General features: G+C 33.5%; 1 protein-coding gene across 2 annotated transcripts in view; it reads right to left on the bottom strand.

The window, feature by feature from the left end:
• The window catches only part of Rrp15 (ribosomal RNA processing 15 homolog), a 55,838-nt gene continuing 35,695 nt past the window's right edge, over positions 1–20,143 (bottom strand). Inside the window, exons 5-6 of one of the 2 annotated variants that reach the window (XM_078022835.1) lie at positions 16,862–16,930; positions 8,469–8,663 (exon numbers count right to left, since the gene is read on the bottom strand). In XM_078022835.1, coding sequence (XP_077878961.1) covers positions 16,886–16,930 — 45 coding nt within the window. In that variant the 3' untranslated portion in view covers positions 8,469–8,663; positions 16,862–16,885. Of the gene's footprint in view, positions 8,664–16,861; positions 16,931–20,143 lie in introns of both variants that reach the window. The other variant, XM_005334958.5, reaches the window with a different exon arrangement.

Raw genomic sequence — 20,143 nt, 5'->3', positions numbered from 1 at the left:
TAGAAGGTGTTTTGCCCCTTTTTATTTTAGTTTCAATACAAAACACAAGAAGTATTATGTGCTGATGGATAACATAATACTGACTTTTTACATGTTGATTTTTTCCATTAATAAACAGTAACGGCCTTCACAAAATCAGAGATGCCTGGAAAGTCAATCTTGTAATTGAAAAGGTTGTTTCCTATTAACCTGAAAATTTGGGGGGATCAAGATTCCTAACATTTGTGGTTTCTCTTTAGATTATTTCAGTTACATCTTTATATGTTCTTTTGGGTATAAAAGCATCTATAGTTTCTAGCAAATGGCATGATATTTACACAAACTAAAGGAATAAATTAAAAAATGGGAGTGTCACTGTGACCCCAAATGACTCCAGCATCATAGAAAAATGATTTGGGTTTAATATTTATTTCTTTAAGGTATTTGTTTTATAATTTTAAGTCAATTAAGATCATTAAAGAAGAGACTGTCCTAACATCAATATGGTTATCTGACCAGTTGTAACAATTGATCAACACCACAATTATACCAATTGTTTAAAAACTGGCCACTAGTTTATAGTGGGGAAAAAAAAAATTATCAGTTGTTTCAGTGACAGTCTAGACCATGCCACCTAGAGGAGAACAGTGGTATGTCTTTTAATTTTACATTTCAAGAAAACCAACATGCTTATTTACTTATTATTTTCATCACAGCTTATTAAACAATCACCTACTACTTGTCTGCTATAAAATCCTTTAAAAAATTGTCACATATATAACACTTCCACCTCAAGAATATATTCTATTGATTTACTGTTAGTGCACATAAAAATTATAATTTTTCATAAATATCGTAAAACAGGTATTTTTAGAAAACATTGTAAATCCGAAGCAATAGGTCATCCTTAATTACAAAGTTTTGGTTATCTATTATCTCCAAGAAAATAACCTTCTAAGCTAAAATCTAGTTCTCATGTATAAAGCATAATGTGAATATTTAAATTCATAATAGCAAAAAAAAAAAATCAGTCGCTTGCATCGTAAGTCATTTAATTCCACTAACAAACACAGGGCACGGACAATATATTGTTATCTTAGTACTACAAAGAACAATATCAATACACAGTAAATTCCCAATAGACAAAAGATTGGACAGCACTCTAGTCATACTAGTAGGTCCATTTCTGCCATATCCAGATAATTAAGATATAAATTTTTCACGGCAACATTTAAAAAATAGAGTAGGCCCCTAAAACTGTGGACAGTACCCAACCCTGTATAGTATGTTTATTCCTGTCTATATACACTTATGATAAAGTTTCATTGTTATAAATCAGGCAGACATTAATGATAACAATACAGAATAACAATATACTGGAATGTTATATGAATGTGATTGCTCTCAAAATGCTTTGAGAGTATATTTTATGCAGATCTTAGCAACTCAGTATTTTTTTTCTCTTATTAACTTGAGAACATTCACCTTTTTATTTAAAGAAAACACTTTACAGCTTCTTTTTGGCAATATCCAAATTGTCAACATCAACTCCTGCACGTTAGAGCATTATTAAATAAGAGTTTTGAATATAAGTACTGCAATACCACAACAGTCAAATCTGATAACCAAGATGGCTACTAATGGATGGGTAGTATATACAGTGTGGACACAGTGGACAAAGGGATGATTCATATCTCAGGCAGAACTGTCCAACAACTTATCATACTACAGAATGGCATAAAATTAAGACATATGAACTTTATATTTGTGGAATTTTCCATATATTTTCATATCATGAGTACCCATGGGTAACTGAAATTGCAGAAGGTAAAACCATAGATAAAGATGCACTAAAGTAAAACAAGAAAATAGGTTTCCATTAAAAAAAAAAAAAGAAGACAAACAGGTGAAAATGAGAGTAAAATTTTTTATGTTCATTGTTCACTGCAGCATAATTAGTAAAATTTAAAAAATAATCCAGGATTCTAGCCAACAAGACTCTTAATATTCATCTAATGCATATACCTCTCCCTGAACCCTAAAAGTGTTTAAACATTATTTAGAGTTTGGGTTTTAGAACAGAGTAAGTAGGCAAAAAAACATGTTTTAGAATCTCATAAATGTCAGGATTATTTTACTCAATGTGAGCCTTTTCAGACTATTAAAACTACATTCTTCTTTTTTGTGGTACTGAAAATTGGAACTAGTGCCTCACCCATGCCAGGCAAAACCTTCAACAACTGGGATACATCCCTGGGCCTTTTTATTTTGAATCCGCCTAATTATCTGCAATCCTCCCACCTCAGACTCCAGTGTAGCTGGAATTACAGGGATGCACCACCAAGCCTGGCTTAAAATCATGTTCTTAAAAAAATACTATACATTCTATATTCATTTAATATATTTGGAGCACTTAAATTTTTTACTTAAGACTATTCATAATGTTTACATTTAACTAGCATATGAGTGACATGTTTTCATGTCTTCACAGTGACACTTAAATGGTAGCATAAAAGTTGAAGTTGTATAGTTTACATAAATGTCTTCATGTTACTTGGAGGATGTTTAAAATTTCTGATGATTAAGAAAAATTCTACAATATTGTTCACATAGTATTGTATATAACCGGAATCTTAAGAATTCTTGAGAGGGATTCCAGGAACATTCCTAGACCTCAGTTAAGTATCCAGTATATGTTAGACCTTATATTTTTATTGGGGGGGGGCTTTATTTATTTATAATTATGTACCGAAGAAAGAATGTCAAATCTAGAAGCATAGCATCTAAACCTCCAAATGAAAAATAGAGAACACTTCTTGAAGGCTTATCACACATCAGGTACTGTGCTACACAGGCATTGTGCATACATTAATGATACCTGATTTACATGCCAGTTTCAGAATTTAAGAGATTTGTGATAGAACACATAGCTAATAAGAGTCCAAACTGACTTCTGAACTTAGTTTATTCCAAAATTATGCCCTCATGTAACAATAAATACTGGTATTTCCTAAAATGTAAATATAATTTCATTTATTGTTAAGAAGTATATCTCAGCATCTAGAGACAACCAAGATATGGCAGTTATTACTCATGCAATAAAGTTATTCCTCACATTGGTGCCATTTGCAAAGGATAAAATCACACTGAACTTTGTGAATGATGGGCTTTTATATTTATAATACACTTAAGAGAATCCAGTGTTATTGTACAAAGACAAATATTATTGTGTCAGAAACAGCCCTGATGTTATGCTTGGTACTGCTCAGTATTTCAGACTAACTGCTGTGTCTGGCTGCCTCCTTGATGTTTTCAGAACTGATGTCAACTCATTGTTTATGTCCTTTCCAAGGGAGGGGAAACATTTTTACCTAAGACTGAAGTCTGGTTCTGCAGGAGCAAAGAGGCAACTGTCTAGTAGCCTGAGGGTGAATCAACAGCTGCAAGGCCACCCACGCACATGCACACAGCTCTCAGCTGTCTCTCCATTCTGGGCCCCAGTTGGTCCTGACCCCATACAAATGTGGTGTTCTTGCTTTGATGTTTATGAACCAAGTGCATTAAAATGCAGGATAATGATTCAGGGGTTAGAGAAACTGTTATTTATACAAATGTGGTTAACACCTCATCATCTTAAACTGGCTATGCTAATAACATTCATTGGTTCTTTGTTTTCTATCCCCCCCAACCCTGCAAATCTGCAACCTACAATTGTTCTGGCAATATGTGGACAGTATACTAGAATAGACTGGGAGACTTAAGAGGGTCCTACAATTTAAAGCAGTTTCTCAGAAAACCTGCTAAATAAGTGAGCACCCAGATATGAGTGCAAATCATGGGAATTCAAAACTAGAATGGTGTCTGGCACCTGTTGCTCCAGCAGTGCTCAATACATCCTTTTCAATACATCATAAATCTAAACTCTTGGGGTATAGTAATAAGATCTTAAGTTTGGTGTGCTAATTATAAAAAACTTCAAACAGTAATGTTAAAAATCAGACGCTAATCCCAGTGACTTGGGAGGCTTGAGGCAGGAGGATCGCAAGTTCAAAGCCAGCTTCAACAACTTATAGAGCCCCTAAGCAACTGCTGAAACCCTGTCTCAAAATAAAATGGGCTGGGGATGTGGATCACTGGTTAAGTGCCCCTGGGTTCAATCCCTGGTACTGGGTTGGGGGGGGGGCGGGCGGATCAGATGCTATTTGTTACCAAGAATAGCCTACTTATAAGGACAAACAGTTATCCAGGATACCATTTAATTATAAAGCAATTTGTCTCTTATAAAATAGTCAAAAAAGAAATGAAAAATTCAACCAATGAAATTATATCAGTATTTACCAATATTTATTTGGATAAATATATCCATAAAATTTTACAGAAAAAGTTCAAGATAAATTTATGATTCCAAAATCTACTGTCCTTTTATTAGACTAAAATATATACTCTGACTATTCTCTTTATAGCTGTAATAGACCTATTAGACACATGGAGCTTTTAAAATTTAAAGTAATTAAGTAAAATTAAAGATTTAGTTCTGCTATATAACTAAATGAAATGGCCACTTGAGCTAGTGATTACCTATTAGTATGGACAAAATATTTCCATCAGCACAGAAGAGTACTGTTGGACAGGAATGACCTAGTGACTCAAATTATAAGGAATTATGCTGACTTTTCTAGTATATATCCTTGCTTATCTTATTTAGTTTAAAGTAAAAGAACATTAACAGAAATCTATATATTCCTGCTCCAGAGAGGGGAAGGGGTCAAGTGATATTGGACATAATTTTTCTTAAAAAAGTAGGATAAGATAAAAGGTTCACCACTGATCTAGATATAAAGTCCTAAATTCCAACTTACTAAAATATGTTTAGTAGACTGGATGAAAAATAGTAAGGTGGCTCTCTAACTTAGAAAACACTCTTTAAAAAATTTATAATTATAAGTAGTTAAAATATATCTTCCATCTACATAGTTCTGATTAGATTCATTAGAACTTAGCATTTTGTTAAAATACCAGTCACAATTCTAAATATCTTATTCTTCACCTCAAATATCATTCTTCTCCTTAATCTATATAGAGGTCCCCTTGACTAATATATTAAAATAAAATTTCAGAAAAATCTCACCAGGTAAAAAAATTTACCAGGCCTACCTCCGCTGCAGTAGTCAGTAAGATTCATCTATCCTACTGGCTACAATTCAGATTCCTGTTTTCTTGGGGAATGAATAAGAGAGCTTTTTGTAGGTACAAAGTAAGTTCTCTCTCCTATTTCCAAAATTTTTCTCTACTGCCAATTCACCTCAAATAGTCTTCGTCCTCAAGTCTTGACAGCCTCTATATCTATCACACATAAAGTCATACCAATCCTAATACATGAATTTGAGAAAGGAAGTTTTAGTGCAGTTCTCACAATGGGTATTCAGTCAATGCTATGTCGAGGACCTTTCAAATTCTATTAAGACCCTTAACACAAGAAATAACAGCAACTAAATTAATTCTCATCTAAGTTAAAAATGCACAATTTGCTGTTTATATACATATTAAAAGAAAAAAATTAACCAAAAGATGCAAAAGTACCAGCTTATTTATTTGATCTACAATCTTTTCTACAGTAGTATGCTTCTTGAAGAATCTATTTTAAGCACCTTCTTAGATTTTATAATTCCTTTAACTCTTGGGCAACAAAATTCATGCTTTCAGTTTGTTCATGTTTCTGTTCACACTTCAACTTTATACCTTCTCTGCATTTACATTTCAATAGAACATCTTTAGTCATCTATAAACCATAATCCAATGGCTTTATAATAAAGTTCTGTAGTACTCATGCAGCCTGAAGACGAGCAGAGATACAGGATTAGTTTAGTTGGTGGCCACTGAATAAAAAGTATATTTATATTTGCATAACACATTGATTAAAAAGCCCTAAGAGGTTTCCCAAACTTATACACCTCTTTCTTCACCCATGTTTTAAAAGACAAAATATTTTAAAGAACTCGGACTTGCCCTCAAGCCTTCCAGAACCTTTTAATGAGTCATATTAGGCTCCTAGTACTGAAGGTAAGCTTCTGAACTATTCCGTCTAAGAGTTTTAAAGGAATATTTTGGAATCGGTGAAATAATTATTGAGCCATGAAGAATTCTAGGTACCCTGAAAATAAAGTAAGTACTCCAATTTCATGTTCTGAACTTCCACCCTAAAGTGCTAACCTACAATGATTCTAAGTTATTTTCAGTCCTAAACAAGTACCACTTTTGATTTTCAAATTTCAATGCTTAGAAACCGTAACCAGTGTAAATATTAACCCCACTCATCTAAATATTCAGACCAGGTAATAATACCTTTAAATTATTGGCTTCTATTTTGCATAGCTCTTTCTAAATAGAGAAAAGTAATTTCTTTACTATATTACTCTAGTTACCCAAAATAAAATCCTAATATTGTTATGTTTAGATAAATGAAGGAGAGGTAGGATGGGATTACAGTTCTTTCTCTTTCCCTACTTTACAGAATTCAAAGATAATGTAGAAAGATTAACAGACACAGAATTCTTCATCTAACTGATGCCAGAAGAATTTAAAGGTTGTAATACAAAGTAATATGAGTAGGGAGCTAGACTATTTAAAACATCCATCTATAGTTCACACTTGGTTTCTAAACATGCCCATCTTTAGATTCATATTTATACAGTGATTTTTGCTTAAATATTTATAGCCAATATGCAGAAATATTAACATACAGAAGACATTTCATCTATATAAATTTTTTATAGCCTTCTAACAAGAAACTTCCCCCCTTAACCAAGCACCTCAATTTTATTTTCAAATTGAAATGAAGAAAATCTGAAAATATTCTTATTACTTCCAATTTGAAAACCTTGTTCGATTTTTCTAAATTAAACAAAGGATTATAAGCATGTATGTTTTAAAGCAATTAGTAAAGAAAAGCTATTTACCATTTTTATCACTTGAATGTGCTATTCAGAAAAATTTTTGAAAAAAATTCAGTATGACCTAAAAACAAGTTTAATGAAAGACAATATAGTATAATCTCTAGTTCTGGGAACAGAAATTTACAAGTGTTGCACTATTTTTTTTTTCAAAATTAACTGTAGAGTATATTGAAATATTTATTCTGTGTTAAGTTATATTGGGATATTAAGCATTCCTACATTACTACTAAGAATTTTTGGTTCATATTTACTTATATTAAAATAACAAAATGGGAGCTCTATGATTTAATAAGACACTAAAGTTTAAAAGTCAAGATAAACTCAAAACTGCATTTTGAGCTTTGCTATTTTAACCATCAGTGTATACTTTCCTTTATGATAACAAATACCAAGCCATGAGCTAACTTAACTTTAGTCATATAATACTTGTTTGAAAATATAAACATCTCTACTCTTGCCCATTGTGATTGGTATAGGATTGTCCTTGAATATATAAATTTATGCAAGTGTGTACAATTGTGGGGAGAGGAGGAAACTATTTTTACGATGGAAAACTGAGGAAAGGGATGGATCCTTTTCAGAAAGGAATAGATCAGATTTATCAAATTCTCTTACAAACTTTAGATCTTGGGCCAAGTTTCACAGAAATGATAATTAATAAACAGTTTTACTTTTCTCATTTTAACAACCAGATATGAAAGTCATCCAATGTAATTACCTTCAAGGTGATACGGAGCCAAGTCTCAAATTAGATGCAGTATCTGATGCAGATTACTTGTTTTCTGATTCTTCTCTGACTACTCACAAGTAGTCCATGAAAGAATTTATACTAACTAAATTGTTCAAGGCAAAGAGAGAGAAAAAGGAGAGAGACAGATAGAGACACTAAAACATGTCCAATAAGCTTCCTAACAAATTATGTTTAATTATTAAAAAAATACATAAGAATTTCCACCTCAGTATTCTCATGCAAAAGTAATCTAACACTTAAAAATGTCTTTATATTATTCAGTATACAAAAGGAGGTAAAAAGTGGCAATCAGGTGTATCTTAAATTGCACATTCCAGCTTATCTAAATACAAACAACAACCCATGTCAGAAATACTATAATTTTAAATACAGCATAGGTTTCTTTTTCCTCAACAGCTGAACAAAACAAGGTGTCACAAATTATTCCCCTGAACTACACAGATGTATGAATTAGAAGGCAGGATTATGAACTTTAAAGCATTAATTTTAATTATGAATTGATAATACATTTCTACAAACACTGGTGATATTAAAACAATATACCAATAGACATGATCAATATGTGTACATATGTAATGATCCCAGAAAAATGGTGGTCAAATAGAAATAATATTTCTCTTTAACAAATGTTTTGAGGAAAAATGCTTTAAATTATGTGAAGTTGAAAATATAATTTTAACAAAATTTATGTGAAAAGAGGAAACACCAAAGCTGCTAAAATTCTTTGGGACCCCCACCTTCCAAATGCTATCCTTATAATTCCCCAGTTGTCACAGGATAAAGTATTTTTCTAGAAAAAATTAAATTATTGCAAATATTGCTTCCTATAGACTGCTTTATGTGTCAGAGTCACTTGTAGATCCTGGTCTGCTGTTATCTGGCCCATCGCTTTCCTTGTCCCAGTCTTTCATAGACGCACCCATCATGAAATCATCACGCAGAATTGTCCAACCTGGGCCATCTTCTGATTTGATTTCAGTCTAAGGAAAATCAGAGAACCAAAATAGTCAGAAATCAATTCAATCATTAATAATTGGTTCTACAATAGAAGTGAAACCAAGATAATTCACAAATTGACTTTAGTTTTACAATACAGTTATATAGGTATATATAAAAATATAACAAACAACTATATATTAATAAAATGACATATCCCAAAAAGAAAAATGGAAGCAAAGTAAAATTTTTTGGAGTGGAGACAACAATATTGTCAAATCCAAGTTTGGTATCAATTTTTAAAATCTTTTGAAAACAAAAGCAAACTTATTTAACCTTCAGTGATAATTTATTAAAAATTCTTGGCAGATTATTTCAATATAAACAGATATTTAAGAAACACTTTTGCCCAAAATAAAGGTAAAAAAAGTAATCTAATCTCAGTACTATGCTACATTTTTATGATTGCTATTTCACTTAACATTTTATAAAAATTTGAACCAATTATTCTTTATTTAGGAAATAATGTCACTCCCTGACCCTACCATGTAATGAAAGACGAATCACACGCTACAACTATAAATAACTGAAGTAGGCAATAAACATGTAAGTAATCATCCATTTTATTTAGTGGTAGAATTTAGTAATACATAAGAGAGCCTAGGAATTACAGGCCTTCATTTCATGGTACAACAGTACCACCTTGTGGTATTAAGTATTACAATATAGGCAGCACTCTAAGCTATAAAATTTTTCATTCTTTTCACAAATATTAAGAACTGTGTTATCTAGCACTGTTCTTCATGTCAGAAATACAGTAATGATCAAAGCAAAATCCCTGTCTTCACAGAGCTAACAGTCTGCAAATCTCATTTATAAAAACACACAATTTTGGAAAAATTTAAGTATGAAAGAAAATTCTAAGTCTTAATTATACATGAATTTTTGCTAGAAAATAATGTTGTTATCTTTACAGGGGTTATTAATCATGCAAGAAGCAATTTTCAAGAGAAGATATTAAAGACATCTATTAGATTACAAGAGATTAAAAATGTCCTACTAGCTCACTCCTATATTCCTAGGGTCAAGCAATAAAGTAGAGCTTGTGCCTAAATAAAACCCAAAGACTGGATGAGTAAAGTTTTAGAATTGACTTTGTATGTCAAGTATCAGCCCACTTTATACTGAAACTTAACCAACATAAACAAAATCAGTGCTACTATAAAAATCAACAAAAAAATGGTACTAGTATTTCTCCTGCCACACTGGTAGGAGAACAATAAAGTAGAAAGGTAACTTAGAACTCTCCTTCTGGAATATTTTAATATACCTGTCCATCACTTATTTCTATAAAATCAAATCTATATTCGTAAAACTGAAATTCTGCTTCTCTTTGATGAAACTATTTCACTGGATAAAAGGCCATTTTCTCTAATTTATGCCATTTTCTTTGCCAAGTTTCTCATCAAATAAGAGAAAGAGCTGTTCCAGTCGAGATCTACTTATAACCAACAATTATAAGACCTATCCTGTCAAATTAACAATTCAAAGCTTCCAATTAAATTCTTAAAAATGTATAGCCATATCCAAAATTTCTCACCAGCAAAGACTTGTCCTGACTTTGATATCTGTGTTTACATATGAATATGCCCAATCTCAATGTTTTAAGTCTCCAAGTCTGGACAACTATACCCAACATGCTATCAACATGTTATCAATCAAGAGCTCACATGACTGGTATAAATGCAACACTTCTACATGAGGGCTCCCTCTAAGAGCAAACCTCTAATGGACACTAAGTTACTCTTCTAGCACCAGAAAAGCTATAGAAAACAAAAGAATTAATAAGAAAGGGAAGAGATGGAGGGAAGATGTCAGATAAAACTTTAAACAAGTAGTTCATGGGCTGGAGATGTGGCTCAAGTGGTAGTGTACTCGCCTAGCATGCATGAGGCACTGGGTTTGATTCTCAGCACCACATAAAAATAAAATAAAAATATTTAAAAAAAACAAGTAGTTCAAAAAGAAAAATACTAGCCCCAAGGAAAGGAATAATTAAAATGGTGAGACAAACTGTCTCACATGTCTCAGAAGGCCATTCCTGTAAACATTCATATAGTTTAAGCAATGAGAGAAATAACAGAATAAACCTAAAGTTTTTCTCAAAGATCAATATGAAATGTAACAATTCAGTAGATCTTCACAGGAGGATCTTGGCAATGTTCTTGTTTTTTTGCAGTTCAGGAAATTAATAGTGTATATCAGTGATTTTTAAAGTGTGATCACCAGTATCACTTGGAAACCTGTTAGAAGTTCCAAATCGCAAGCTTCATTCCAGACCTACTGAATCAGAAACCCAAGGGGATTGGGTACAGAGATCTCTTTCTTCAAGATATCCAACAATTCTGATATATGATAAAGCCTAAGAATAACCAGTCTATAAAAAGAGAAATATTTCTTAGTGACAGTTTCCATTCATTGCTTTAAGACCAAATACATTTATGGCCAAAAGAGAAAGATTTTGGGAAACACAACATTAGATTTTGGATATAAGTATTAGACTCAGCTCTGTATGCCTTAAGTAGGGCCATAACTCAAGGTATCGTTACAGTAGTGTTTTTACACTGTGAAGCAACAAATTGGAGAAAAAAATAGACAACATAAAATTTACTAAAAACAAGTATAGATTACCATGTCTTAATAACAGATATTCTATATAACATCTGTCAACATGGCAACTCAAGAAAGAAAACTTTTTAAACAGACAATTTCAATTTTTAACGTATACATCTGCTAAAAAAATATACAGCAAGGAAAAAGAGTCATCTTGAGATGACAGTTTGAACATAAATAAGTAGGCTTGCTCAACTTCAGTAAACAGAAAAACTAAAGAAAAGCAACCTGTTTCAAAGGTATAAAGCACAATGAGGTATAAGTTTTGGGACATCAAGGTGGCAGAAGCAGAAGTATAAGAAAATGCCAGCTGGAGTATAAAGCAGGGAGATGAGTCCCTGTTTAGGGTAAGTTCCATTACCAAGACAACTTCCAACACAACTCCTGCCACAGGTTCGGTATTCTAATTAGGCAAAAATAAAGTAACCATGGAAACAAATGGGACTTTGATCAGGTCCCTGCAGAGAGGGGATTGAGGCACAGGCCAGTCTGTAAGACAAGACTTACCCAGACATCAGAGTCTTGAGCCACACTCTGGACCCATGCTGCCCTACTTTATGTAGTGTTACTTTCACTTATCACTAAATCTATGCTGTTTCTTCCGGATGTTCAAGATGCCAAAAACCTTGACCCCCAACTAGACATTCCACTGGTATCAACAAGTACAAGATCAGAAGAGAGAACAGCAACACAATTTAAGGAGATGAACCAGGGATGAGGATGCAGCTCCATGGGAGAGCACTTGTCTAGCATGTGAGAGGTCCTGAATTCTATTTCCAGCACATTCCCTCACCTGTCCCCCAAAAAAGGAGAAGGAGGGGAATTAGATAAACTACAAGAAACTCAATAAATGCAAGAAAGGTCGGGGCTGGGGATATAGCTCAGTTGGTAGAGTGCTTGCTTTGCATACACAAGGCCCTAGGTTCAATCCCCAGCACCCCCCCCCACACACACACACAAATGCAAGTAAGGTGACTCTTAAGATGGTAAATGTAAAGCTGACAATCACCCCTATTTACACTAAAGAATCTGCAAAACAGTAACTGGCACTTCTGGAAGTAAGGATTGGAGTGGAGGGACCAAAATAAAGATAACTGAGTAAAAGCTGTGCTTTGACTTGGTCTCTAGGTATTTCTCACACTAACCTGGCAGAAAACTAACCACCTGGAGATATGATGGCAAAGCACAAATCATAGTATAGGCACAATATTGAAAATGGGATCAGATCACACACTCACCCCCAAAATTTATTCCAGCTCCCTTGTAACAATGAGCTCCCAAAATGCAGACAGGCAGACCTTTTTCCTCCCGGTAAAGAACAGTAGTATTCTATAGAAAATCTGTCTAGTCACCAATAAAATGTTCATCCTGAGAATTCTACAGTGAAGTTTAAAGTGGACAATATCCACATGCTCACAGCTTCTAATTGCATTTTTAGGACTACTGGTTCTAACTAATCATGGACAACTAACTAAGTATTATTATCATTGAAGAAGCTAGAAAGCAACAAAAAATGCAAAAACAGAAAACCAATATGTAGGGAAAACAATTTGAAAAAGAACATTTAAAAGAAAATATCATTAATATTCTCAAAGACTTAGGAGAATATATTGCATCCATAAAACAAGAGCAATTATTATTTTAAAATAAATATTAAGAGAATAACAAAGAGCTTGAAATTAAAAACACTATGGCAGAAATAAAAAACTTGGCACAACAGTGATAAGACGGAGGTGAGGAATTCTTCACAAAACAAAGTGAAAAGAAAAATAATAAAACATGGAGTAATATAACTAGAGGACCAATCAATGAGGTTCAATATACAAATAATGGGAGTTCTACAAAAGAGCAAAAATGAATGGGAGGAAATGAAGGAATGAATAAAAAATTCCCATAATGAAGAACAAACTCTTCTAAATTGAAAAGAGCCCTGGAATACCCAACACACAAAATAAAAAGAGCCATATTAAAGACATCATCATAAAACCTTAGGACAATGAGAAATATCCTATAAACTTCTAGAAAGAAAACAAAGAAGTCACATACATAAAAATTGATCAGGAATCAGAATACATTCAAAGTTTTCAATAGCTGCTCTAAAAGCAAAAATGCCATACACAAATGTTTTGGAAATGCCAAAAGAAAATAATCTCCAATTTGAAATTCAATACTCAAGACACACTATTATTAAAATGTTACGGTAAAATCGCAGTAACTGCAAACAAGAGCCCCCTCCAATCCAAATTTAATTTAAATATAGCTTCTCAGGAAAACTGAGGATGTTCACTATAAAAAGATGGGAGTACCAAAGGACAATAACTTAGAAAAATAAAGATCCCACACAAGAAAGGGAAGGGAATCTCCAGGATCACACTGAAGAGAAACCTCAGAATGATAGTTATGTATCAGGCATAAAGAGCAACCTGCACTTGTGTTGACTTCAAGGGAAGGGATGCTGAAAACCATAGGCTGTTGTATCATCACTGTAACTTGACAAAACCACTGGGAGATGATTTAACAAAAACATTCATGTAAACAGAGAAAAGAAGATATAAAAATTAAGAAAGGGAAATCAATCTGAAGAAATTCAAAATATCACAGGAAGTTTATCCCAGAATGACAACTGTGGAGTAAACCAAGAGAACAATCATCCAAAGAAGAATAGAGGCTTCTAGGAGAAAGACTGTCTCAGAGAAAATAATTACAATAGATGCATTACCTGAGGAATTTGATTTGGAAAGCATACTAAGAAAATTAAACATAAAAAAAATCAAGCAAAATTAAAAAAATTAATTTCAAGAAAAAATAGAAACATTACAACGTTCAGTGATAAATAATACACAGAAATAATAATGAATATTTGAAACCAATTTAACAAATAATTAAAAACTAATTATATTGAGAGGACAGGGGCAAGGAGACAGACTGTGTAAGAGAACTAAATCTTTGCCCAACATAATATAGGAATTCAATAAATAATACTTGAAATCAATGACTCCACAGATATGACCACATACACGTTAGTTTGGAATAGAGAAAAGTATAAATACCAACAGGTCTAGATTTAAAAGTAAGTAGTGGTTTCTCCTGGGGGTAGCAGCTGCACCGAGTGGCAGAATCAGGCAGAAAACAGCTTTTTAAAAAAATAACCTTTTTTGGGGCGGAGGCAAAAAGTTGCTATTAAGATTATATGAATAAGTAAAGCATCAATTTATTTGTCTTTTTTTTTTTTAATAAATGTGTCAAGGGCTGACCCTCAACAAATTGCAATAAGGGAGTGGCTAAAAACAAAAGGAAAAAAGTATAGCTAGATAATTTCTACAATCTCAAGTTTCCCAAATCTCCTCTAAGATATGCTCCCATCCCCATCCACCCCAAAAAAACTCCCAAGAAATCCTACTATTTTTTTTAACCATATTGATTGTACTGTACTTTCTTAGTCTTCTATGAAAAAGGTAACAAAATCTGAATTATACTATATATGGCATGTACCTAATATTATTTTATTTATAATTCTCTTACAAGTCCTAGTCATATGGCAATTATTATTCTCATGTAAGATACAAAGAAGTAACATATTCAGAGACAGCCCACACCAGCCTGTGCAGGACCCAGGCTCACAGTATGCCCTGAGGGGCAGACACCTGCCACCGCCTAGCCTCTGGCACAGGACCGCCTCTTCCGGCCAGCGACTACCATGGGAGGTCAAGCCCCCTGGTCCAGATCCATCCACACCAGCCGTGTGGGACCCAGGCTCACAGAAGGCCCGGGTCCACCCCTCCAACAGGCACCCACCTGAGCCTAGCCTTGGCCCAGATCTGACCACACCAACTTGCACAGTACCCAGGTCCAGGGTAGGTCCCAGTTCACCACACCCCCTACACACAACTTGGGAGCCTAAGCCTAACTCACTTCCATCTTGGGACATTGCGGTCATCACCATAGCCTTCCGCATAGGATAGCCCCTAACTTTTGACAACAGACAGGGCCTACAAGCAGCTGCATTTTAGAGCAGACATGACAAAGGGAGTGTGAAGCCCATCCTTTTAGTCCCATCTCTGTAAGACATTGCTTCCATCTTGGGGCACCTTAACTATTACCTCGAGCTACTTTGGCTATTGCAGTCACCATATTTAAATGCAGTAGCATACACTGAGGGACACCAACAGGGTTTGGAAGGGAAACATCACCTTAAGGTACAGACAATCTGCACGGGTACTACAAGAATATAGTGAAGAAACTGTTAATACCTCAGATTCACACTACAAGAAAGGAAGACACATAGACAACATGAAAAAACAAGGAAGAACAGTAACCCAAACAAACCAGGACACTATAATAACAGAACCCATGGACAGCAAAGTTGACAAAATGTCAAAGAAGGAGTTCAGAAGGTTCATGATTAAAATGACCTGTGAATTAAAGAATGACCTAAATGAGCAAATACAGGCAAAAATTGATCACTCCAACAATGAGATAAGAGAACAAATACAGGTAGCAAAAGATTACTCCGAGAGAGAGACTCTGAAAAGAAAAAAAAAAAAAACACTCAGAAATCCACGAAATGAAGAATACAATAAATAAAATAAAAAACTCAATAGAAAGCATAACCAAAGACTAGATCACTTGGAATAAAGAAAGTCATATAATGAAGACAAAGTATATAAACTCGAAAATAAAGCTGATCACACAGTGAAGAGTAAGAAACCATGAATAGAACAACCAAGAATTATGAGAAATCATCAAAAGACCAAATCTAAGAGTTATTAGGATACAGGAAGGCACAGAGTTTCAAACCAAAGGAATACACAATCTCTTCAATGAGATAATATCAGAAAATTTCCCAAGCAAGAAGAATGAATTGGAAAATCAAATACAAGAGGCTTACAGAACACCAAATGTACAAAGAAACAACAGATCTACACCAAGGTACATTATAATGAATAAGGACAGAATCTTAAAAGCCGCAAGAGAGAGGAATCAGATCACACAGAGGGGGAGACCAATTCGTATCTCAGCAGACTTTTCAACCCAAACCCTCAAAGCCAGGAGATCGTGGAACAACATATACAAAGGTATTTAAAAAACTGACAAAACAAAAAGAAAATGGATATCAACCAAGAATCTTATATCCAGCAAAACTAAGCATTAGATTTGATGATGAAATAAAAACCTTCCACGATAAACAAAAGTTAAAAGAATTTACAACTAGAAAGACTGCACTACAGAACATCCTCAGCAAAATATTCCATGAGGAGGAAATGAAAAACAATGATGAAAATCAGCAGAGGGAAGGATTATACTAAAAAGAAAAATCTAATCAGACAAGAAACCAAGTCACGTTAAATAGCAAAAATAAACACAAATGGCTGGGAATACAAATCGTATCTCAATAATAACCCTGAATGTCAATGACCTAAACTCACCAATCACAAGACACAGACTAGCAGATTGGATGGGGGAAAAAAAAAAAAAAAAGACCCAACAATGTGCTGTCTCCAAGAGACACATCTCATAGGAAAAGAAATCCACAGACTGAATGTGAAAGGTTAGAAAAAATCATACTCACATGGACTGCAGAAGAAAGCAGGAGTTAGCAGGAGTTTCCATCCTCAGTTGAAATAAAGTAGACTTCAAACTAAAGTCAATCAAAAAGGATAAAGAAGGACACTGCAATACTGATCAAGGGAACCATACACCAACAAGACTAAACAATTATAAATATATATGCCCCAAACAATGGAGCATCTATGTTCATCAAACAAACTCTTCTGAAGTTCAAGAATCAAGTAGACCACAACATAACAATTTTGGGTGACTTTAACACATCTTTTTCATAACTAGATCTTCCAAACAAAAGCTGAACAAAGAGACTATGAAACTCAATAATATAATCAATAACTTAGACTTAACTGACATATTTAGAATATTTCATCCTTCAATGAGAGAATACACTATCTTCTCAGCAGCACATGGATCCTTTTCTAAAATAGACTGTATACTATGCCACAAAGCAACTCTTAGCAAATATAAAAAAGTAGAGCTACTACCCTGCATTCTATCAGATCATAATGTAATGAGATTAGAAATCAACAATACAATAAGAAATAAAATCCACTCCAACACACGAAGACTAAATAATATGCTACTGAATGAATAATGGGTTGGAGAAGACAACAAGGAGGAAATTTAAAAAATTTTAGAGGTGAATGAGAATGCAGATACAATATATCGGAATCCCTAGGACACTATGAAAGCAGTTCTAAGAGGAAAGTTCATTCCTTAAAAGAAGAAAAAGTCAACAAATAAATGACTTAACATTACATCTCAAAGCCCTAGGAAAAGAACAACAAATCAACACCAAATGCAGTAGAAGACAGGAAATAATTAAAATCAGAGCTGAGTCAAGGAAATTGAAACAAAAGAAACAATTTAAAAAACTGACAGAAAAGTTGATTCTTTGAAAAAATAAATAAAATTGACAAACCCTTAGGCAACAAAGGAGAGAGAAATGCTAACGGAGAGAGAAAACTCAAATCACTAATATACGTGATGAAAAAGGAAATATCACAATAGATACTACAGAAATACAGAAGATAATTAGAAATTATTTTAAAAACTTGTACTCCAATAAAATAGAAAATATAAAAGGTATTGACAAATTTCTAGAGTCATATGATTTGCCCAAATTGAATCAGGATGACATACACAATTTAAACAGATCAATTTCCAGTGACGAAACAGAAGATGCCATCAAAAGTCTACCAACCAAGGAAAGCACAGGACCGGATGGATACAAAGCCAAACTCTACAAGACCTTTAAAGAACTAATACCAATATTCTCCAATTTATGTCAGGAAATAGAAAATGAAGGAGCACTTCCAAATTCATTCTATGAGGTCAATATCACCCTGATTTCAAATCCAGGCAAAGACACATCAAAGAATTAAAACTTCAGATCAGTATCTCTAATGAACATAGATGCAAAAATTCTGAAACATATAAAAAATATCACATACCACAATCAAGTGGGATTCATCCCAGGGATGTAAGGTTGGTTCAACATATGGAAATCTACAAATGTAGATTTCCATATGTTGAACATCAATAGACTTAAAGATAAGAATCATATGATCATCTCAACAGACATAGAAAAAAACATGTGACAAAATACAGCACCCCTTTATGTTCAAAACACTAGAAAAATTAGGGATAACAGGAACCTATCTCAATATCATAAAGGCTAACTTTGCTAAGCCGCAGGCTAAGATCATTCTAAATGGAGAAAAATTGAAGGCATTCCTTCTAAAAAATGGAAGGAGACAAGGATGCCCTCTTTCACCACTTCTATTTAACATAGTTCTTGAAACATTAGCCTGAGCAATTAGACAAAATAGATTAAAGGGATACACATAGAAAAAGAAGAACTCAAATTGGCACTATTTGCTGATGATATAATTCTATATCTAGAAGACCCTAAAAGCTCCACCAGAAAACTTCTACAACTAGTAAATTAATTCAGCAAGTAGCAGGATATAAAATCAACACTCCAAAATCAAAGGCATTTCTGTATATCAGTGACAAATCCTCAGAAAGGGAAATGAAGAAAACTGTCCCACTTACAATAGCCTCAAAAAAAAAAAAAAATAAAATACTTGGGAATCAACCTAACAAAAGAGGTAAAAGATCTAGATAATGAAAATTACAGAACCCTAAAGAAAGAAGTCAAAGAACACCTTAGAAGATGGAAAGATCTACCTTGCTCTTGAATAGGCAGAATTAATATTATCAAAATGACCTTACTTCCAAAAGCAACATAAAGATTTAATGCAATTCCGATTAAAATCCCAATGACATTCCTCATAGAAATAAAAAAAAATCATGAAATTCATCTGGAAAAATAAGAGACCCAGAATAGCTGATATAAGAAGGCTGATTCATAGTGGGATAGGGAAAGGGAACATTGGAGGAACAGACAAACTCTAGATAGGGCAGAGGAAGAAAGGGGCATGGGATTAGAAATGATGGTGCAATGTGATGGTCATTATTATCCAAAGTACATGTATGAAGACATGAATTGGTGTGAACATACTTTGTATACACCAGAGATATGAAAAGTTGTGCTCTATATGTGTAGTAGGTACTATAATGCATTCTGCTGCCATATATAAATAAACAAAAGAGGAGAAAAAAAAGAAGTAATGTATTCAACTCTACACTAATATTAATAAATGGCTGAGTCAGTACTCAAAACCAGAACAATCTGATTCCAAAGAATCATAGTTCTTCTCATAGTTCAACACTGTTCCAAAACTGAATCAATGATAAAACAACATATTTCTTTATCACCTCTTGTACTATATTACCTACAGAGAATTAATATAAATCTACACAAAAAATGTCTGAATATGTTTAAGATGATTTCTATAGAAGTTGCAACTTGAGTAAATTATATTATCCATTGGATTTACTAATTTCGATTCACTATATAAACAAGATCTACTATTGAGCATAATACTTAGCACAACTACAAAGAAAAGGTAGACCAAGATTAATAAAATAACAGGAGAAAGTGTCAGGCCAACTCTACATATGACTTTCTTTGGAAAAGCTTGCTTAAGGTGATCACTGAATAAATGTTATTAAATGTTAAGACATGACAATAAAGGGGATTTGACTTCATTTGTAACATGTAAGTAGTATCAATTTGGTTTTTTTGTTTGTTTTTTAGAGCATTATAGTTACACATAGTAAGCTGGGTTCATTTTGACAAAATCATACATTCACAGAATTCAATTTCAATCCCCATTCTCCTACCCTTTGCCACCTCTATCTCACATTTTCTTTCCTC

This window comes from Ictidomys tridecemlineatus, chromosome 10 (assembly GCF_052094955.1).
Source record: "Ictidomys tridecemlineatus isolate mIctTri1 chromosome 10, mIctTri1.hap1, whole genome shotgun sequence".
Classification (NCBI taxonomy): Eukaryota; Metazoa; Chordata; class Mammalia; order Rodentia; family Sciuridae; genus Ictidomys; species Ictidomys tridecemlineatus.
This window is presented reverse-complemented; position numbering and strand designations above follow the sequence as displayed.